Source organism: Oncorhynchus mykiss, chromosome 2 (genome assembly GCF_057628025.1).
Source record: "Oncorhynchus mykiss isolate SJ-2025 chromosome 2, ASM5762802v1, whole genome shotgun sequence".
Classification (NCBI taxonomy): domain Eukaryota; kingdom Metazoa; phylum Chordata; class Actinopteri; order Salmoniformes; family Salmonidae; genus Oncorhynchus; species Oncorhynchus mykiss.
The window spans coordinates 67391600-67415398 of NC_143023.1; the positions used below are offsets into that span (position 1 = coordinate 67391600).

Below are 23799 nucleotides of genomic sequence, written 5' to 3' on the forward strand. Positions count from 1 at the left end.
CATTGAAGCTGCCCAGCAACACTCATTGGGGTGGTGTTGTCGTCATCTTTGACAGTCTCCTGGAGGGGAAGGAGTCTCTCCAAGAAATGGCCATATAACAGTCTGACAACATGGACAGCCCCATCAAGAGGATCCTCCTGGATGATGTATTTTGGGAGAAAGTGGTAAGCAGCCTGAAACCTATAGCAGTAGCCATTGCACAGATTGAGGGAGACATGATGAAACTGCAGTTCTGAAATATATCAAAAAGCGTAAAGACTTCTGCCTGAAGCCCACACACGCCGCAGCATACATGTTGGACCCAAAGTATGCAGGCAAGAGAATCCTGTCTGGTGCAGAGATCAACAAGGTCTATGGTGTCATCCCTACCATGTCTCACCACCTGGTTGAGGGCAAGGTTCTTGGCGGTCTGGTGAAGTACAATTCCAAGCAAGGGCTTTGGGATGGAGATGCAATATGGCAGTCGTGCCAACGTATCTCATCAGCCACCTGGTGGAAGGGACTTGAAACTCCTTCCCCTGTTGCCTCCATCATCCTCCAAATCCCACCAACATCAGCTGCCTCAGAGTGCAACTGGTCCTTGTTTGGGAACACACACACACACCAAAGCACGCAATACAAGGGTTGAAAAATTGGTGGCCATCAGGACAAATTGGAGGCTTTTTGAGCCTGACAACCTCAACAAGGTTTGAAAGTGACAGTGAAGATGAGGTCTCAGTCTGATGTTCAAGAGGTGGACATTGAGGAGGTCCAGGGTGAAGACATCGAAGCCCGAGAGGAAGACTAACCAAAGCTTTAGTTTCTGGACTATAATTTTACAGATGTATGTTGAAAATATTTTTGGGAGATGCGATGGATAATTGGGGATCATTCAATATTCCCTTTTGTTGTTCAGTGAAATCATCCCATGTGAAGAGTCAACTAATTTAATTAAAGTTCAATTCGTAACTAAATAGTTATATTGGAAGGATTTCATCATTTGCAAATAATGTCTACTTATGATAAGGTAAAAGGTTTACGTTTCTGTCTCCATATGACATGGTAAATATATCTTACGCAAAAAAACATCTCAATTTAAATGGTATTAATATTAATTTGCATTTATTTCCGTTAATTCCCACGGAAAGTTTTGACCTCTAAATATTCCTCAAAATGTGCAACCCTACCAACAGGTGTATAAAATCAAGCACATAGCCATGCAATCTCCATAGACACACATTGGCAGTAGAATGGCCCGTACTGAAGAGCTCAGTGCCTTTCAAAGTGGCACTGACATAGGATGGCACTTTTCCAACAAGTCAGTTCGTCAAATTTCTGGCCTGTTAGAGCTGTCCCGGTCTTCTGTAAGTGCTGTTATTGTGAAGTGGAAACATCTAGGAGCAACAACTCCTCAGCTGTGTGACGTGGTACGTCACACAAGCTCACAGAACGGGACAGCCGAGTGCTGAAGCGCGTAACATATAACAATCGTCTGCCTCTGGAAGCAACATCAGCGCAAGACCTGTTCGTTGGGAGTTTCATGAAATGGGTTTCCACGGCCGAGCAGCCGCACAGAAGCCTAAGATCACCATGCGCAATGCCAAGCGTCGGCTGGAGTGGTGTAAAGCTCGCCACCATTTTACTCTGGAGCAGTGGAAACGTGTTTTCTGGATTGATGAATCCCGCTTCACCATCTGGCAGTCCGACGGACAAATCTGGATTTGGCGGATGCCAGGAGAACGCTACCTGCCCCAATGAATAGTGCCAACTAAATGCTACAGCATTCAATTACATTCTAGACGATTCTGTGCTTCCAACTTTGTGACAACAGTTTGGGGAAGGCCCTTTTCTGTTTCAGCATGACAATCCCCCTGTGCATAAAGCGAGGTCCATACAGAAATGGTTTGTCGATATCGGTGTGGAAGAACTTGACTGGCCTGCACAGAGCCCTGACTTCAACTCCATCAAACACTTTTGGAATGAATTGGAATGCCAACTGCGAACCAGGCCTAATTGCCCAACATCAGTGCCCAACCTCACTAATGCTCTTGTGGCTGAATGGAAGCCTTCCCAGAAGAAACTTGATATTCATCATCTCCAACTTATGTGAAAATAGTGAGTTTGTCTTGCAGTCAAAAAAATGGATAAGTGTTTCCAATGACAGACAATTAGTAGGCAATGCCTACTCATAATTGGTTAAAATCCCAATGCACACCGATGAGGTCATTGAAAACACTTATCCTCCTCCATCTTTTTTCCACAAAACATAGAAACGTGCCATTTTCAGATATGTTGGGGTGGTGCTGGAGATGATGAATATAAAGTTCAGAAATGTAGACATTTCCCTTTAAAATAAACCCTGTTTAATCTATAAAAAACATTTGTCACAGAAAATAGATGATTTGCAGAATGGATGAGATGGAGGTCATTACCACTCAATAAATTAATAGGGACATTTTAGACATGCTGCAGAATTTTCTATCCCATCAAGGTGTGCCAAGGTTAAAAAAAGGTTGGGAACCACTGCTCTAGGGAGCCAATTTCAGCAACCTGTCTGTCACACCTGTACCTTGTCATCCTCTGACTCACAGGAAGCGAGAGGGGGGAAGACAAGAGATTAATTAAGGCCTCAATGACTGGAGATAAGAGGGAAGGCAGGGGGAAATTGGAACAGTGGTGGAAAGAGAATAGTGTCTGCTAAGAGGGGATTGAGATATACTGTAGTTAACAGGGAGCTCTAGCCTTGCAGCCCATCTATAGACAGCCCTCTGGGAGCATACAAAACATATAGAGCCCTCTGTCTGCTCTGGATTGACAGTACTGTCAGAGTCATGGGAGAACTAGTGATCAATGGTGTTGGTGTAATAAGTCCTGTTTTCCCATCTTACACTACTGTGTGTGTGTGTGTGTGTGTGTGTGTGTGTGTGGGTGGGTGGGGGGGAGAACCAGGACACTTAGGTCAAAGATGAGCTCATGAATAAATAAATTGGCCACAAATAACCAACGGTATTCTGACAGGCCCACAGTGCAGCAACTGTCAATATGTATTGGTGATAGGAGGCACCGTGATTTGGAATTCTGCACAATGTCAATACGGTGCGACACTATTAAAGGCGCCACAAAAATGTCGATGAAAAACATCAACAAAATAAAGTACAAACACCGGGGTCACACTAAGATACTTCCTACACTCTCTAACTACAAGTCAGTCTGCTGCGTAGGCTATCTGCTGTGTTTCTTGCCCTTTTTAATAATTCATATGACCCTGTGGGAGTAGCCACTGGCAGTAGTCTGACTCGACCTTTCCCAGAAGAGGACTGAGCACTCGGAGTTCTCCATGTTTAAGAGAGCCCAGGCATATCACCAACACCTAACCAGAAACAGAGCTTATGCAAACATTCCCATGGGGATGATTCTAAAACAAGCACACAGTCAGAGCCGTGGACAAAAGCACAACATAACAATTAAGTTAACTTCAGCAAAACCAACTGAAGAACAACAAAACTGAAGGGTTGGCTACTGATTATATTCAGCTTATGTCACCAACTGTACTCTACTTACACACCCGCTAGCTTCATTTGACTTATCTAGGCTTTAATTACACACAGTGTACACCTCTGTGTAAATACAGGGGAGTAATAAACGCTCAGCCTGTGCTGAGAGCGGTCACACCTGAGCGGCAGACAGACTGGCGGTCCCAGTCCAGACCGCAGTAGAGTAGACCCGAACTATACTGAGCAGCACAGCCAAACTCATCCAAAACAAACAGACCACTCCATTAAGGCACCTGGCATAAGTACTCACTGTATACAGTCATCACTACTCAAGGAAGCCTACCTCTGAGTCAACAACACAGCCGCTGTCCATTACCTCATTTTCTACACAGTTACAGGTAGTGTATAGCAAAGAGCAATGAACAGACAGGGTGGTGGGTGCAGTTGTGACCAGTAGATGGCTCTGTTAATTCATTAGTACATACAGGTAACTGCCAAAACAAAGGATACAACATATATTCAAAGCAGGTGCTTCAACATAGGTGTGGTTCCTGAGTTAATTAAGCAGTTAACGTCCCATCATGCTTAGGGTCACGCAGAAGTTGGCATTAATAAAAACTGAACTTGACGAGAGAATGTGCTTTAGACCGTGTGTATGCACTGTTTCTAGTGGTTGAAGTATTGAATTGCAAGACAAAAGTGGCGTAGTAGCCTTGTGCAAATGGGGAGGTAGCAGGTAGCTAAATATAATAACAAGATGCAACAAGATTGGTGTTAGTGAGAGGAGCGAAAATCGATTTATAACACAACCAATGCAGAATAAATTCCTCATCTTTTCTGGCCATGGTGAGTTCATATTCCCTTAGTAGCCATACAACACCCATACGCATCTGTCATTTAATTGGACCTATTAAACAGGCTATTATAATTCCAGTTTTTTTTTGCTCTACGCATCTGAAAAGGAGAGCAGTTTATAACATGCAGTATAATTTAACAGGTGAACAGACAGATAGATGCGCATGGGTTGATCTTTTGCATGGAAGTGCGTTACAACTGTAAGTAGGCCTACTGTAATCCAAATAGACAATGTTTCAGAATTCACGGGCAGTGCCGTATATTTAGGTTTGGGAAAAAGTAAACGTAAAACATTATTGATTCAAACGTTCTGTTTACAGGTCCACAACAATTTAGAATTGTTTTTGTCTTTCAGAAACAGTCAGAGCAAATGTAACTGCAAAAGAAAACTCCGCTCCAGACACATGATGTTGACTCTCACCGACAATAAAGCGAGTCAACCTTTCTTTAGGGACCTTGATGTATTGAGGAGAAATGCTCATTTCATTCCATTGAGTTCCCCATCTATCAGTAAGTTTCAATTAGTTTGTAATTCTTGAAACATTATTTTGGAGCACTCGGCAGCATGAAAAAAACGGTACCTTCATCATTCATTTTTGCAACTTAAAAGTTGCTAAAAGGGTTATAATAACACATCTGTATTTCCTTTTCCTCAGTCCACATCTAAAACCTGCATCATAAGGGCAACCTGTTATGTATGGCCTTTGGGCAGTCAGTGGAAGTCAGAGCAAAGTCATTCAAGTGTTGAGCAGAGACAATAACACTGAACGTAGTGCAGTCCACATTACAACACATTATACAGCACTCTCTCATTATTTCCTGGTGGTATTTTAATGGACTAGTCCTTGAGGTGCTATTCCAAATAATGTGCTGAGAAAACACCTGCTAGGACATATTTAGTTTTACCGTTGAGTGCCTTTAGGGTATCTTATGCACATTTACTACCTACTGACCTCAGGTAACCCCCAATAAAGGAAGCAAAATGGCATCTCTCAACACAGGCACTTGTCTGCATGTGTGTTTTTGGTTTATTGTTGTGTGTGTGTGTGTGTGTGTGTGTGTGTGTGTGTGTGTGTGTGTGTTCAGTGGTTCGTCCTTTGAAAGTTGCAGAGTACTAAGGCACAGCTTGCATAGTGCTGCAGAATTCTATGGCACGTTATTTAAGTGTGAACCACTGGTATCATGAATACTAGTTAGTGCTAGTTTGACCACCAGAGGGCATCTTTGAGAGGCATTTGATAGCCGTCAATAGTGGTTGTACTAGAGAATTTAAAACCTTTTTTGTAAGAACATAGAATACGTGTCTGATTTTAAGAAATGTTGATTAATTAATTTGATTAATATTATGGTGTTTCTATTCCAAGAAAAAAGGAAAAACCCTCTGAGCTTCCAATAGGATGGAACGGAAAACATGGTGCTGTACAAGGTGACGGTCGGGAGTAGCCTACAATACTGGGCTATTTAGCTAAAGAATCCCCGTGTCGTGCGGGCACGCGGGCGACCAGGGTTCAATTCCCCGATGGGGAGGAAGGAGTAGGCTGTCCTTATAAGAATTTGTACTTACCTGATTCCATATGTGTTATTTCATAGTTGATGTCTTCACTACTATTCTTCAATGTAGAAAATAGTAAAAATAAAGAAACCCTGGAATGAGTAGGTGTCCAAACTTTTGACTGCTACTTGCTTAATTTTACAGTGTTTCTATTCCAAGCAAAACGAAAAACCCTCTGAGTTTCCATTAGGATGGAACTTCAACATGCTCTTTAAATAAGACCTACACCACTTTTAACAGCACATTACTCAACACTAGTGAGACTCATGTCGCCTACTGTAGGCCTATAGTATTTAGACAAATATGACGTGACTCTCCGCTAATATTTACACAGAGGATTGGAGGATTCTAAATTAAAACCAAAAGCCGCCTCATGGGTCTCCCGGTGGTGGCCGGCACAGGTATTGAACCTGCATCTGTAGCAATGCATTTTGCACTGCGCCACTCAGGAGTCCCCACCACAAAGTATCAAAATACAGAGAGGTGTTGGTAAAGGTATATTGTCCTGCTAATAGCCCACAATGGGCTATTATAATACTATACATGGTGTCCAGGTCAGGATAACCAAAACATTTCTTTATTTTAAAGACTATCAGAAAGAATGCTATACTTATTTATTTTAATCCAGAGCCATGAATGAGTCACTCAGCTTTATGTAGGTGACGGGCTATATGACTGTGCCATCAACTTGATAATATACATATATAAATCTATATTTCGTTAAAAAAATACAAAAGTAAGCGATAGTAATTTGAATAATGGACAAAATAATATTCAGAAAGGCCAAAACATTAATTTCTTTTTATAGAGAAATGCTGGGCCAATTGTGCGCTGCCCTATGGGACTCCCAATCACCGTGTGATACATAATAATACTTTTTGTTTTGTCTTTTCTGATGGATTAAACTGAAAATTGCAACCAATCACAGCCGGTTGATACAGCCAACCAAACTTAGAAATACATTTCACGGTAGAATTCCTCCCCTACCCACCTTCTAGGCAAGTCTATTGTCCAGCTATCTGCTAATAGCCACAATGGCGCAGTACAACGTGACCGTGTGTGTTTGAGTATTTTCCAGTAAGCAACCATTTGTTACCTTCATTAGACAACTTTGTTCCAATATCTGTAATTCAGTGATATTTATTCCCAGTTATTCGTTATGATCATAACTAAATAAACATCTGCATTTTGAAAGAGTATTTTAATCATCATTTTATTAACTCCAACTAAATTGTAGTTTAAATAACTATCAGCATTTTGAATGTCTTTTTTCTAATCATTTTATAAACCAAAGCATAAAGACGTTGAATAAATACTGTACCACTGTTTTGAGCACTTAAGCATCGAATACATTGCAGGTAGGGATGTTCACACCTACAGTAGCCGGGCAAAAAAAGCAGTCAAAAAAAAAAAAGAAAAAAAGAAGTCTATAGTCTACTGCTGTAAAGAGTCTATAGAGAGTCTATAGAGAGTCTATAGAGAGTCTATAGAGAGTCTATAGAGAGTCTATAGAGAGTCAATAAAGAGTCAATAAAGAGTCAATAAAGAGTCAATAAAGAGTCAATAAAGAGTCTATAAAGAGTCTATAAAGAGTCTATAAAGAGTCTATAAAGAGTCTATAAAGAGTCTATAAAGAGTCTATAAAGAGTCTACTGCTAAATCGGTCTACAAGTGTTTGAAAACCTGAGTTTTCATTTTGCCTCCAGCTGTCCATCAATACTGTAAATAAAAACACAGCATCTTGTTTACATTCTTTATTGTAACCATAATGTCACAAATAATTTGTACCTACCTTTCCAATTACTTTTAAAGTTTGGGATTCATTTGATTAATATTATGGTGTTTATATTCCAAGAAAAACCCTCTAGGTGTCCGTTAGGACGGAACCGAAAATATGGCGCTGTACAACGTGATGGTCGGGAGTTGGCTACAGTGCTGGACTATTTAGCTAAAGAATCTCATGTGTCGTGCGGGCATGCGGGAGACCGGGGTTCAATTCCCCAACAGGGAGGAAGGAGTAGGCGGTCCTTGTAAATAAGAATTTGTTCTTAACTTCTCTAGGGTAGGGGGCAGCATTGGGAATTTTGGATGAAAACCCAAATTAAACTGCTTGCTACTCAGCCATAAAAGCTAGAATATGCATATAATTAGATTTGGATAGAAAACACTGAAGTTTCTAAAACTGTATGAACGATGTCTGAGTATAACAGAACTCATATGGCAGTTAAAAACCTGAGAAAAAATCCAACCAGGAAGTGGGAAATCTGAGGTTTGTAGTTTTTCCAACTCTTGCCCTATCGAATACACAGTGTCTATGGGGTCATATTGCACTTCCTACAGCTTCCACTATGTGTCAACAGTCTTTAGAACCTTGTTTGAGGCTTCTACTGTGAAGTGGGGGCGAATGAGAGGGGAATGAGTCAGAGGTCTGCCAGAAGCCACGAGCTGACCATGCGCGGTCACGTGAAAGTTAGCTTGCGTTCCATTGCTTTTCTACAGACAAAGGAATTCTCCGGTTGGAACATTATTGAAGATTTATGTTAAAAACATCCTAAAGATTGATTCTATACATCGTTTGACATGTTTCTACGGACTGTAACGAAACCAAATTAGTTATTTGGACATAAATGAAGGACATTATCGAACAAAACAAACATTTATTGTGGAACTGGGATTCCTGGGAGTGCATTCTGATGAAGATCAAAGGTAAGTGAATATTTATAATGCTATTTCTGACTTCTGTTGACTCCAACATGGTGAATATCAATTTGGCTTGATTTGTCGTCTGAGTGCCGTACTCTGATTACTGCATGGTTTGCTTTTTCCGTAAAGTTTTTTTGAAATCTGACACAGTGGTTGAATTAAGGAGAAGTGGATCTAAAATGCCATGTATAACACTTGTATCTTTTAGCAATGTTTATTATCAGTATTTCTGTAAATTGATGTGGCTCTCTGCAAAATCACCGGATGTTTTGGAACTTCTGAACAGGTCTACAAACCTGACTCAGTTAAACCAGCTCTGGCTGGAGGAATGGGCCAAAATTCACCCAACTTATTGTAACCTGAAGGCTACAATTTAAAGGCAATGTTAACAAATACTAATTGAGTGTATGTAAACTTCTGACCACTGGGAATGTGATGAAAGAAATAAAAGCTGAAATAAATCACTCTATACTATTATTCTGACATTTCATATACTTAAAATAAGTGGTGATCCTAACTGACCTAGGACAGGGATTTTTTACTAGGATTCAATGTCAGGAATTGTGAAAAACTGAGTTTAAATGTATTTGGCTAAGGTATATGTAAACTTCCGACGTCAACTGTACAGTCCTGCTAATAACAGGGTTAGTAATATATCTGTGAGAATATCCAAGGGGCTTTTATATAAATCTAAATTAATAATAAATCGCTTGGTTTAAAAAATTATATTTTGGAGATGTAAAATGAGTGAGAAAAAGGCCATTCTTAAACATTGTTACTAATTTGTAAATAAAGCCAGTATGTTATTTAGAATGATTTATTTCCATTTGTAGAGGGAGAGAAACCAAAAACCTACAGTCATCTCATGGGTCTCCCAGGCGAGGCCAGCACGGGTATTGAAACAGCATCTGTAGCTACACAGCTTGCACTGCCATGCAGTGTCTTAGACCTTTGCGCCACTCAGGTGCTGTACAACATGACCGGTCGGAAGTGGCCTACAGTACTACAGTAAGAGCAAAATAAAAGAATAAAAACCTTAGTATAACAACAGTTTTAGTAAGTATTACTGAAGTCGGGCACAATTATACGTTTCTATTTAGGTTTATGTCGCCCATTCATTGTCGGAATGAGACACAGTAGGACCCAAAAGCGTAATCAGTGCTCTAACTCCCCTTTAGCACTGGTCTGGAGCAATGAAGTGGTGACGCAGGGTATCGTACTTAACCACAAATTACCTCTTAGTCCGCAGCATAATCGCAAAACTTTTAGTGGAGCAACCACTGTATGTAGTACGGTTACATGGAGACAGGTGCTGCTGTGCTGGCTGCCATAGAGCTGGATGTCCCTGAGGTAAGGAAAGTACAGCAGTGATTAGCAGGTCTCAGATGGGGAGCGAGGGGAGGGGATAGGTGGGGGGGTTAAGGGCTATTCTGAGTATATACCATCACACCCCTCCATCCCCTCTGAAATCAGACACGTTGCCTGCCCTTCAGCAGAAGGAAGTAGCGTTCTTGTGTCGTTGACAGTCTACTGTAGTGTCTGTGGACAGGGTGATTAGGAGCAGTCAAAACAGAATTCTCTATTGGTTTGGATGCTGAGCTCCTGGGAGCACGATGAGAATGGATGGAGTAAATAGTGTGACTCTCCAGCTCCCAACAGGGGACAACAAATTGAGACAGTCTGGAACTCTGCCTTAGAAGACTATACTCATGACAAGACTACCAGGAAATTAAACTCTCATTCCGACACACTCGCTCTCACATCCCCAGTAAGGATTATCTACAGTATAACACAATCTCAGACACGCGCGCATGGGTACTCCCCATACTTACTCACCGATATCTACACCATGAATAACCTCACCATGAATAACTTAACCTCTCTTCACTAATCAATCAACATGAAAGGTACATTATTAGTGCCAAGAAGTTAGAGATCTAATAACTTTTAAATTATTGGAATATTACGAGATTTCATTTCGTTCTCAGTCTGCAGCCTAATAAAAAGCTGCCTTAAGATTGGCTCTGTAATTGTGCTGAAAGATATTAAAATCTGTGTGCAAACATAATTACCCATAAATCCAGTCCATAAAAGCTGACTGAGCATGAACTTGGGCAGACTCTGGCCCTCCCGGGTCCCCAGTACAATGGCTACTAGAGTACAGCCAGTCACTCTAAAAGGGTCTTCACATACATGCTACACATATACTGCACTGTAAACTTGTGACCTTGTCACGTCTCGACCGCTACCTCAGAGGTAACGCACGACACAACCGCCCCCCTTTAAACAGAAATGTCTCATTGAGTCAACACATAATAGCAAAGCAATGTTTTTGAAACAGCTTTGAGTTTTTACCTGAAATAGTAACAGCCGGATACATTCTGTAAATGTCGCAGTGTTTTTTTTGTTTGTTGCTATACCGCACTGTGACACTGAGGTCCAGGCATGAATCAACTTCCCAGGGAATTATTAATATTTTAAAATTCGCAAATTTGCTTTTACCTCATATAATGACTTCCATGATATTGATCAAATGAAGCCTGTTTTTTTCTAAGATAACCTTAAACTACCTACCGCATTAAAGTTAAGAGCAACCATCTAGCTATGGTTCAGCAAAACGTCAGCATTCAGCTACAGCCAGCATGTTTATGTGAAGATATAGAAATGATTCTGTTTCGCTAGCTAACGTTACCTAGCTGTGTAGCCTATATTACAATAATATGTACGACACTATGACAGCGTTACTCTACTTTTAGAGCCGTATGGAAGGGGTAAGCATTCATTATCGATATGCTAACATTACTTGATCATGAAGCATGTTGTTAGCGAGTAGGAGTCAGAGGTGTATTGTAAGCTAATTTAGAAAATAAACCCTTTATTTGCCTGCACATGCTTGTGGAATGTTGCATTATTCAAGAGTGTAATATGGTTTGGTTGCATGATTTAATATCGTAATACTGTACTTTTCAGAATAAAAGTTGTCCGATTGTTAAATAGTTTGTGCTAACTGGCTAGTGGCCATTGTGATAGTTATGGTCAATTTGAGTTGCGGACCAAGAATGTCGTGTTTGTTTTGCTTTTTTTTGCTTCTTTTTATAATTATTTATTACAAAAAACACAAGGGGTAACATTAAAGCATTAGAACATGAAGGACAAACAATACAGCATCAAGACACTATCAAACATGTATCAGTCTTTCCGCAACAGAGCCATCCTTGTGTGTGAAAGTGCGTGTGCATGATAGTGATGAAAAAGTAAACTATGACATATTTTTCATGATCACAATCTTGTGAATCCCGAACCCTCCAAGATCCCCCCACAGTTCCCCAAACATCTTTCCCTCAACCATTCGAGACCCCTCCCACAGACCCCCCCCCCGAAGAAACCCCCCCCCCCAATTACATTCCCCACCAACAACCAAGAGAATGAACTGAAGAGAAAAAAGGAAAAGACAGAAGAAAACAACAAACAATGCAAAAAAATGTAAAAATAAAAACTAATTTAAAACAAAGGACATCAAGGAGAACTGAAATCATAACAGCAATGCCTACTTTATATGTTTGTGTGCAGGTCTGGCACTGTGTGTTCTTGTATGTGTTTATTTGAATGAGAGTGTGTGTATATGCATGGGTACAAACACCTGCACGGCATCAGCCTCAGGCAAATCAGCATTAGTTGTAAAAACCCTGCCACCGTGAAATGTAAGGAAAGGATGTAACGTGAATTGAAAAGTAGAAATCTCTTTCGGAACTCTGCTCCTCAGACTCTCAATCAAGAGTCGAGGAGCAGCCGCTGCTCTGTTGACCGCAGCCGCTGTTCTCTTTTACGTGACAGCCATATGCATATATCCATCCAACATTTCCCCTTCTCACACTAATCCTCGTAATAATATCTAAAAATAATAATAAAATCACTTAATGATAGTGTGTGAGAGAAAGAGAGCAAGCGAGAAAGTGAGAAATAGAACAGCCACTTTAATAATGGGAATTGATGGGAAATGATGTAAATATATCACTAGCCACTTTAAACAATGCTACCTTATATAATGTTACTTACCCTACATTATTCATCTCATATGCATACGTATATACTGTACTCTATATCATCGACTGTATCCTTATGTAATACATGTATCACTAGCCACTTTAACTATGCCACTTTGTTTACATACTCATCTCATATGTATATACTGTACTCGATACCATCTACTGTATCTTGCCTATGCTGCTCTGTACCATCACTCATTCATATATCCTTATGTACATATTCTTTATCCCCTCACACTGTGTACAAGACAGTAGTTTTGGAATTGTTAGTTAGATTACTTGTTGGTTATTACTGCATTGTCGGAACTAGAAGCACAAGCATTTCGCTACACTCGCATTAACATCTGCTAACCGTGTGTATGTGACAAATAACATTTGATTTGATTTGATTTGAAGAAAGATATTCCAGAGGCCCAAGTGATTATACCTTCTCCTATGGCCCCCCCTTTAGGCAAGAGCTCAGTGTTGAAACAGAGCTCCACTACATAGGCTTATATGTACTGTATGTGATGAGTGATCATTTGTCAAATGTGATGAGCTGTAATTGGCAAGTACTGTACATGCAGCATATTTAGCCATATATATTGCCTCTCAGGTGATATTAAAGAGTGTGTGGACTTAATGGTTGGGACTTAATAAATGTGTAATACATGTGTTTTTACAGTAACCTACAAGTGAAGTAGGGATATTTGCCTGATGTGGTTATGGTTTGGTTACCTGTGAAGTGGTGCTGGTTGGTGCTGATCCGATTGGCTTGCTGGATGTTGCAGCAGAGGTGGAGCATAGCTAGCATGGTGATGATCATCACCACACTCTGGAGGAGCAGAGTCAGTTCAAACTGCTTCCCTATCCTGTAGGTAGATATTACAGTAACTAATCAAAATTCAGTGTCTGTACAGACAATGCTCACTTCCTCTAACCACTTAGTTTTTTTCTATCCATATGTTTAATGTAAACACGATAACCTGCAAACTGCTGTATGCTCCCAAGTGATTTGTTTCAACATGTGAGTGAGCATTCAATAGTTTATTCTGTTCACTTTGAAAACAGTCCCAGTGACCTTTCTCTCCCCTGGCCTCACCAGAAGAAGATGCGAAGGATGTTGGCGATGAGCAGCAGCAGGCAAACACGGGTGGAGAATCCCTCAGTGTTGCTGCTCCTCTGGATCTCCTGGTACTGAGGCACGTAAGGCAGGGCCCCTCCAAACACCATCACACAGGAGGCTAGCCACGACAGCAAGGTCCACGAGCCCTCCATGTTCTCCTCCAGGATGCCCACCTCAATGTCCATCTCTAGCTAGGGCCTCACAGACGGCAGCCTGGCCTCAGTCACACCCAGCCCTGTGGAGTGGACAAACAGATACTCCTGATGACCAAGCTTAGAATTAAATAACATGTGTTGTTAGAGAACTTTACCTTCACCCTCTTGTACCCTTAAAAGATGAGTTACCAACAAACTGCATGCACCATCTCCCACTCAGTCAAGACTCAACAATGCCAATGCACCTCCATATCAAATTATTTCTGGCTAACAACCTTACTGTGATTATCAATTAAAATGGTCAAAAACGACAACAATAGCTCTTAGCAAAGAGACAAGTATTTTGCTAAGACTGTCTGGGTTGGTCTGAGTGGGGAGGCGGAAACTGAAAACTAGCCGTTATTGGCAGAGAAGTTAGAAACTCTCTCTTATTGGTCTATTAACTCATTTACTGCCTGGTGATTTCACCAAGCAGGCCAAAACTCCAGCCCACCAAAACAGGCTGACATTTCAGACAGCCTTTTCAAACAGCTCTTACACTAAAGAGGCATTATCATTTTCACGAGGGCGAACGTGCATAAATATGGTAGAATTCAGATATGACGTCATTGTTCTAGCACTATCCACTAAGTTTTTCAACTAAGGAGCGTGATATGGTTGGTTCAATGTGCCAATACATCAGCACAATCTACTTAGTTTTTTAAAATTGACAAGATCTGGAAGATAAACTGTAAATCATGTACACTCTGCTAATAATCATATAAAAAATAAAGAGTAACGGAGAGCAATTTACAATATGGCAAAACAAGGAATTTATGGTAAGTGGATGGGGGCTGCCATCATTATGCACCTCCGCTTTTTCACAGTATCATTCCAACATCAGTGTAGAAATATACATACATACAGTTGAAGTCGGAAGTTTACATCCACTTAGGTTGGAGTCATTAAAACTTGTTTTTCAACCACTCCACAAATTTCTTGTTAACAAACTATAGTTATGGCAAGTCGGTTAGGACATCTACTTTGTGCATGACAAGTAATTTTTCAGACAATTGTTTACAGACAGATTATTTCACTGTATCACAATTCCTGCGGATCAGAAGTTTACATACACTAAGTTGACTGTGCCTTTAAACAGCTTGGAAAATTCCAGAAAATGTCATGGCTTTAGAAGCTTCTGGTAGGCTTTTTGACATAATTTGAGTCAATTGGTAGGTGTACCTGTGGATGTATTTCAAGGCCTACCTTCAAACTCAGTGCCTCTTTGCTTGAGATAATATGGTAAAATCAAAAGAAATCAGCAAAGACATCAGAAAAAGAATTGTAAATATCCACAAGTTTGGTTCATCCTTGGGAGCAATTTCCAAAACACCTGAAGGTACCACGTTTATCTGTATAAACAATAGTACGTAGGTATAAACACCATGAGACCACGCAGCCGTCATACCACTCAGGAAGGAGATGCGTTACGTCTCCTAGAGATGAACATAATTTGGCGCGAAAAGTGCAAATCAATCCCAGAGCAGCAGCAAAGGACCTTGTGAAGATGCTGGAGGAAACAGGTACAAAACTATCTATATCGACATAACCCAAAAGGCCGCTCAGCAAAGAAGAAGCCACTGCTCCAAAACTGCCATAAAAAAGCCAGACTACGGTTTGCAGCTGCACAAGGGGACAAAGATCGTACTTTTTGGAGAAATGTAATCTGGTCTGATGAAACAAAAATAGAACTGTTTGGCCATAATAACCATTGTTATGTTTGCAGGAAAAAGGGGGAGGCTTGCAAGCCGAAGAACACCATCCCAACCATGAAGCACGGGGGTGCCAGCATCATGTTGTTGGGGTACTTTGCTACAGGAGGGACTGGTGCCCTTCACAAAATAGATGGCATCATGAGGTAGGAACATTTTTAGATATATTGAAGCAACATCTCAAGACATCAGTCAGGAAGTTAAAGCTTGGTCGCAAATGGGTATTCCAAATGGACAATGACCACCAGCATACTTCCAAAGTTGTGGCAAAATGGTTTAAGGACAACAAAGTCAAGGTATTGGAGTGGCCATCACAAAGCCCTCACCACAATCCTACAGAAAATTTGTGGGCAGAACTGAAAAAGCGTGTGTGAACAAGGAGGCCTACAAACCTGACCTCGGTTACACCAGCTCTGGCAGGAAGAATGAGCCAAAATTCACCCAACTTATTGTGGGAAGCTTGTGGAAGGCTACCGGAAACATTTCACCCAAGATAAACAATTTCAAGACAATGCTACCAAATACTAATTGAGTGTATGTAAACTTCTGGCCCACTGGGAATGTGATGAAAGAAATAAAAGCTGAAATAAATCATTCTCTCTACTATTATTCTGACATTTCACATTCTTAAAATAAAGTGGTGATCCTAATTGACCTAAAACAGGGATTTTTACTAGGATTAAATGTCAGGAATTGTGGAAACTGAGTTTAAATGTATTTGTCTAAGGTGTATGTAAACTTCCGACTTCGACTGTACATACACTACCGGTCAAAAGTATTAGAACACCTACTCATTCAAGGGCTTTTCTTTATTTTTTACATTGTAGAATAATAGTGAAGACATTAAAACTAAAAGTGTTATTCAGATCAAAACATTTTGTATTCTTCAAAGTAGCCACCCTTTGCCTTGACAGCATTGCACACTATTGGCACTCTCTCAACCAGCTTCATGAGGAATGCTTTTCCAACTTGAAGGAGTTCCCACATATGCTGAGCACTTGTTGGCTGCTTTTCCTTCACTCTGCGGCAAAAAGAAAAGAAAATCCCTGTAATGAGTAGGTATGTGTCACAAGTTTGGACAGGTACTGTATATAACACACGAAAATAACCTTTTTGATTGCACTGGAGCTTTAAAACATGAGTCAACTTGCCACCCACACCCATTCTCTCACACCCTGATCTGAATGAAGGATATCCCAAAAAGCCCTCTGGCATATTACTAATGTCGCAAACCTGTAAAGAGACCAAGGTTTTCCTCTAAGCAACACTGCTATATCATAACCCTGAAGACAGACCCTCTGACACACTCTGCCTTGCCTCTCTTTGCTGGAACACAGAACTGCTGCTAAAGGGTTTAAAGCTTTGAGAATGCAAATGTTTCCAGAACAGTCCATGAGCTGTTACTATTGTCCTTCCATTTTACAGTAAACATTACTACTATACATACCACTACACTTGAGTTGCCTTTTCCATAGAGAGCATTCTTGAGGGGATAAGATAGCATTATCTCTCTCTTACTAGTCTCCTCTACATAAAATGCAGCACGCTGTCTTAATATTTGCAGAAGCCAAATATGGAGTCCTCTTAAATATAATGCATACAGAACTGCCAGTATTTACATTGGATAAAAAAATTAAATACAAAAATGTTTAAGTTTTCCCTCTCGGCCCAATCTCTCAAATGACTTTTGAGAGGGTAGAGTAAAACAAAAGTTCACCTTTTTCCCTAGGAAACCAGAGGAAGAATATTGAAACAACAAAATGTCACTTCTACATCTGCATTGCTTGCTGTTTGGTGTTTTAGGCTGGGTTCCTGTGTAGCACTTTGTGACATCGGCTGATGTAAAAAGGGCTTTATAAATACATTTGATTGACCACCCTTCTTAGGGTGTGCTGAAGAAAATATGGCTGTTGAACTGTTCTGAGCAATGTAGACCACAAGGCCCATATTGATACAATGTACACATTTGCCTTAATACTACCTCCTCATGTCCCCACAGAGTGACTGATCGAGACATCTAGAGCATAAACAGAGATACTTAATTACACTCTGCATAACTCAACTCTACTAAGTGTCTAAGTATGACATGATTTCTACCAGATCATGTCATACTTCCAGGATTCCTCTCAATGAAACATTCAGTAGGGGGACGGCAGGCAATAAAGGAAGAGGGAACTGGGAATACAGAAAGAGTGGGTGACATTTCACAGGCAATAGATACTTTGGTGACATTCAAAGTCTGTCGGGGAAAATACACATTTTGTAATTTCATATAGAGCAGCATGTGAAACGTGAGTGTGCAAGAGCTCAGAGTCATTACAATTTAGCAAAAGGTCACAAGTTGAATGTTCTTTGCTTACTTTTTCAGTTGAACATCAAGCTACAGCGAATAACTGATAGACTATCCAATAATACCCAAAATAAAATGTTCCAGTGTTTTCTTTACCATGTGCTTTTAGGCTACAGAGTTTAGGTGTCATTCAATGTCTTTGTCATACTAGGATACCTGTATTTGGAAGACTTGGGGGAAAAACACTTATGTAAGCAAAGCATGAAGGGGTTGGGCTTCAACATGCCTCAATGTACAGGTTAATTATCATATGCCTAGTTGCATGAAAAATTCCAAATATTCAAAAATTCCAGTGCCTGTACTACCCAAAATCTGAACTTTTTGTACAAGGTATAAAGTGAAGAAACCAGATTTTGTCTTGAGGAATAAAGACATCTCCCAGCAATGGATTCCCCCATTTCAATTTAAATCTCTTTAGATTGACTAAACACCTGGCAGAAGCTGTCCTTGAGATAATATTCCCGGGGCAATGTAGTAAGTAATCTGTACATCGACAGGATAATAAACTGGTAACACGGTGAAAGAAAAAAATTACCAAAGAATGAATACAAGACCATAGAAACATATATAATTGCAGCGTGCGCGCCGATAGACGGCCATCGACAGTTTCGCTTGGAGGAAATTGATGTACATTGTGTACACTAAGAAAACGTGCACATTTTCCTTTAGGTTTTAGGCAGCTGGCCTACCTGCATGGCCGGTTACGCGTATGGTCTTCGAATATCCTGAACAATGACTCAGTAACATAGAAAGTGAGAAAAAAAATAACTTTCTATTTACTTCAAATATACTGCGGTTGCAGACGTTGTTCCACTGAACATACCTCTTCCATTTACGCGCAGATTTATTGACAACTCCTCAGTCATGCGCTCCATCCAACCTGTTCATAGACAAATTAGATATACCGTATACAGTATACTGTCTTCACAATTTGACTTCAACCAACGCAACTATTGGCTATGGGAAAACATCTATGGGAGTCACTGCATGACACAATGATTATTCGTTTCTCAAATATGGTGTCTTTATTATTGTCATATTACAATGCAGTTCACAGTGTTCTGAGTCCAACCTCTAGTTTTAATGTGTACACACGTGAAAACCACGGGATTATAATCAGTGTGGCCAGGTTATGAAGCTCTGCATACCAAAAAAAAACTCTATGTTCCACAATCCTCCATTCCGTCAGTTTCCTGCTTCAGTGTTCTCGCGAGACAACGTGTTTTGCATCTAGAGCTGCTGGTAGGGAAAGGGATCCTGAATTTATTTCAGCCAAAGCTATTTTTAGCTAGTTAGAGTTCATTGTACACCACTTCATAACACAAGTATCGTTCACAGGAAAAACATGGCAGAAACCGATCCAAAGTCAGTTCAGGACCTTACTAATGTGGTGAGTTTATTACAATGACAGTGTGGCTAGATAGCCAAATTAGATTGCTAACACCATTCAACCAGGCCTGGAATGGATATTTGTCAATGTGCATTAGCCAATGATTTCAATAGCCTATAGCCAATACATTGGATCGTATGAAACATCTCGGGAGTAGTGAATCGAACTCTACAACGATCAGCAAAATAGCTCATCACCACCAATGGCTCCTACTGCTGTAGCTTCATCTCCCATGATCATTCTGCATAGCTTGCTAGCTAGTGTAAACAAACTGATTACAAAACGACCAATTTGTATGTGCTTTGAATCATGCTAAATAAAGTTCGACCAAATGATTCTGAATTGACCCCAAACCAGCCTTGCAGTATAGGCTAATTTGCCTTTTGGACCATCTTCATAAATTGCATGCAAGAATGGTCACATTTGGTCATTGAATACCGGTAACTAGATATAACATCAGCCTGTTTTATGTTGATACTGCTCTCTAAACTGTGCCCTCATGTTGTTAGGTCCAGACGCTGCTGCAACAGATGCAGGACAAGTTCCAGACCATGTCTGACCAGATCATCGGGAGAAATATCCTTCCAGACATCTATCACTCAGAACTGTCAGTTCAGTTATGAGCTAAATGCACTGATCAGGAAGGGGACAGCAGCATCCCCCACATATTTAGGAAACTTGGTATGGGCCTAGATCTTTCAAATCATAAGGCCCATTTATAAATAGGGGTGTCATACAGTCACACCCCCATTATATTGCCAAACAACTACCTGTCTTTACTCCCTTTTGATGTTTTTTTTTTAACATAGGCTAAGTTGTCAAATATTGCTGGTAGCACTTTACATTACAGCACAGAATGAAACGGTAATAACATAGTATAGTAGTGCATAGGAGGAATACATTAGATATATGTCTTACCAGTTGTAGTCTGGGGAATATCTGTGGGTGGTCATCATTCATGTTATTATGGAGAGAAATTCCAGCCAGCACAACCCACTGGTCAGTGTTATCCAAAGGCCTATTATGGGCCGGCCCATTGTCTTCCTCAACCATGTTCACTCGATGAGATGAGCACCCGCATTGATGACCTGGAGAAGAACATTGCCGACCTCATGACCCAGGCGGGCGTGGAGGAGATAGAAGGGGTCAAAGAACCACAGATGAAAGAAGGGCAAGGGTCATGAAGGTAATTTGACAGCATCTTAATACATGTTTTCTATTTCTGTATGTTGCAATAAATTATCATTAGTACTCACCTTCTGGCACGCATCGCTGTATCCAAGTCAGTAGTAGTCCTGGAAAAATTAAGATTTTAGGTGAAAGAAAATATCTATAATTTAAGCTGTGTAAATATCCTGGCTGGCGAACATTGATATATACCATTTAGAAAATGTCTTATGGGTAGTATTTACATGCCTAAATTAAATTATAGTTTAGGCCTACCTTTTGATGCCACTACAATTTAAGTTGATCAAATATGTAATTGATGGACAACTGTTTATTAGTTATAAGTCATTTCAAAATGAATTATTCAGAATCTCTGAACTTCCTTTGACTTGAATTGATGGAAAGTGCTTCGTAGGTCTATAGGTAGATGATTGCAGTAAGGAACTGTAAAAAATTGCTGTCATTTTACCAAATTAATTCCCGTCTGGAAAAGTTAATGCATCTCTCCCATACAGTAGATAAGTGTATGCTCAACCAACTAAAAAAAACAGTGTCAATTACAGGTTGCCAAGTAACAAGATGTCAAGGATTTTCTCCAGGAGTAGCACACTTTTCCACTGTAACCATTCATTATTTTGATTTGGCGTGTTGTAAAGTTATTTTTTATATAAACTATTGCAATAAAAGTAACAGTTCTTATGTAGTGACTTGAAGATTTATTTGAAATGTTGTATTTCCCTCAGAACTTTTCAGGCAAGCCAGTGATAAACAGCACTCTGTGCCAAGTAGAATGCATTCCAAATTCAACTGACTTTGGTTTGTATTAATAACTTTAATAGAGCAATCTTAAACCAGTCTCATTCTTAGGAAATAAATCAACATATTCGTTTCTTGTTTGCTTGTTTTAAAAAACAGCCCGAATGCCCTGAACCTACAGTGCCTTGCGAAGGTATTCGGCCCCCTTGAACTTTGCGACCTTTTGCCACATTTCAGGCTTCAAACATAAAGATATAAAACTGTATTTTTTTGTGAAGAATCAACAACAAGTGGGACACAATCATGAAGTGGAACGACATTTATTGGATATTTCAAACTTTTTTAACAAATCAAAAACTGAAAAATTGGGCGTGCAAAATTATTCAGCCCCTTTACTTTCAGTGCAGCAAACTCTCTCCAGAAGTTCAGTGAGGATCTCTGAATGATCCAATGTTGACCTAAATGACTAATGATGATAAATACAATCCACCTGTGTGTAATCAAGTCTCCGTATAAATGCACCTGCACTGTGATAGTCTCAGAGGTCCGTTAAAAGCACAGAGAGCATCATGAAGAACAAGGAACACACCAGGCAGGTCCGAGATACTGTTGTGAAGAAGTTTAAAGCCGGATTTGGATACAAAAATATTTCCCAAGCTTTAAACATCCCAAGGAGCACTGTGCAAGCGATAATATTGAAATGGAAGGAGTATCAGACCACTGCAAATCTACCAAGACCTGGCCGTCCCTCTAAACTCTCAGCTCATACAAGGAGAAGACTGATCAGAGATGCAGCCAAGAGGCCCATGATCACTCTGGATGAACTGCAGAGATCTACAGCTGAGGTGGGAGACTCTGTCCATAGGACAACAATCAGTCGTATATTGCACAAATCTGGCCTTTATGGAAGAGTGGCAAGAAGAAAGCCATTTCTTAAAGATATCCATAAAAAGTGCCGTTTAAAGTTTGCCACAAGCCACCTGGGAGACACACCAAACATGTGGAAGAAGGTGCTCTGGTCAGATGAAACCAAAATTGAACTTTTTGGCAACAATGCAAAACGTTATGTTTGGCATAAAAGCAACACAGCTGAACACACCATCCCCACTGTCAAACATGGTGGTGGCAGCATCATGGTTTGGGCCTACTTTTCTTCAGCAGGGACAGGGAAGATGGTTAAAATTGATGGGAAGATGGATGGAGCCAAATACAGGACCATTCTGGAAGAAAACCTGATGGAGTCTGCAAAAGACCTGAGACTGGGACGGAGATTTGTCTTCCAACAAGACAATGATCCAAAACATAAATCAAAATCTACAATGGAATGGTTCAAAAATAAACATATCCAGGTGTTAGAATGGCCAAGTCAAAGTCCAGACCTGAATCTAATCGAGAATCTGTGGAAAGAACTGAAAACTGCTGTTCACAAATGCTCTCCATCCAACCTCACTGAGCTCGAGCTGTTTTGCAAGGAGAAATGGGAAAAAAATTCAGTCTCTCGATGTGCAAAACTGATAGAGACATACCCCAAGCGACTTACAGCTGTAATCGCAGCAAAAGGTGGCGCTACAAAGTTTATTTATTTTATTTCACCTTTATTTAACCAGGTAGGCTAGTTGAGAACAAGTTCTCATTTGCAACTGCGACCTGGCCAAGATAAGGCATAGCAGTGTGAACAGACAACAGAGTTACACATGGAGTAAACTATTAACAAGTCAATAACACAGTAGAAAAAAAGGGGAGTCTATATATACATTGTGTGCAAAAGGCATGAGAAGGTAGGCAAATAATTACAATTATGCAGATTAACACTGGAGTGATAAATGATCAGATGGTTATGTACAGGTAGAGATTGGTGTGCAAAAGAGCAGAAAAATAAAAATAAATAAATAAAAACAGTATGGGGATGAGGTAGGTGAAAATGGGTGGGCTATTTACCAATAGACTATGTACAGCTATGTAAAGTATTAACTTAAGGGGGCTGAATAATTTTGCACGCCCAATTTTTCAGTTTTTGAATTGTTAAAATTTTTTGAAATATCCAATAAATGTTGTTCCACTTCATGATTGTGTCCCACTTGTTGTTGATTCTTCACAAAAAAATACAGTTTTATATCTTTATGTTTGAAGCCTGAAATGTGACAAAAGGTCGCAAAGTTCAAGGGGGCCGAATACTTTCGCAAAGCACTTTATCTGATGGGGCTTTGAGAATCGTGCCTTCATGTGTGCATCAGGATAATGTCGCATTAGAGCAGAGTTCCCTAACTGGTGCCCCATAGGCCAAATTTGGCCCCCAAGTTAGATTTCATACTGTTGGAAATAAGTTTTTAAAAAAACAGCAAATCAACTCCAACTGGAAATCTGTTCCAACGTATTCCCACGCACAATATAGAGATGTGATCGTTTACAAACGTAACCAAATATTTTATCTGCAGGTCAATTTGCAGTCTACAAATTATTTTTAAGTATGGTCAGGGGGCCAAGAACATCCGCTCA

General features: G+C 40.2%; 2 protein-coding genes across 5 annotated transcripts in view; one reads left to right on the forward strand and one right to left on the reverse strand.

Annotated features, from left to right (window-relative positions):
• Window positions 1-19079, reverse strand: part of si:dkey-246g23.2 (solute carrier family 66 member 2) — a 73576-nt gene extending 54497 nt beyond the window's left edge. For 2 of the 4 annotated variants that reach the window (XM_021569669.3, XM_090205793.1), the window contains exons 1-3: window positions 18814-19079; window positions 13711-13969; window positions 13347-13480 (exon numbers count right to left, since the gene is read on the reverse strand). In XM_021569669.3, coding sequence (XP_021425344.1) covers window positions 13347-13480; window positions 13711-13919 — 343 coding nt within the window. In that variant the 5' untranslated portion in view covers window positions 13920-13969; window positions 18814-19079. Of the gene's footprint in view, window positions 1-13346; window positions 13481-13710; window positions 13970-18679 lie in introns of all 4 variants that reach the window. The other 2 variants (XM_021569676.3, XM_090205804.1) reach the window with 1 other exon arrangement.
• hsbp1b (heat shock factor binding protein 1b) lies at window positions 19080-21250 on the forward strand. The gene is made up of 4 exons (XM_021569688.3): window positions 19080-19380; window positions 19890-19956; window positions 20440-20566; window positions 21111-21250. The coding sequence occupies exons 1-3, from the start codon at window positions 19336-19338 to the stop codon at window positions 20562-20564; spliced, it is 237 nt and encodes a 78-aa protein (XP_021425363.1). The 5' UTR covers window positions 19080-19335; the 3' UTR covers window positions 20565-20566; window positions 21111-21250.
• Window positions 21251-23799: the final 2549 nt, after the last annotated feature.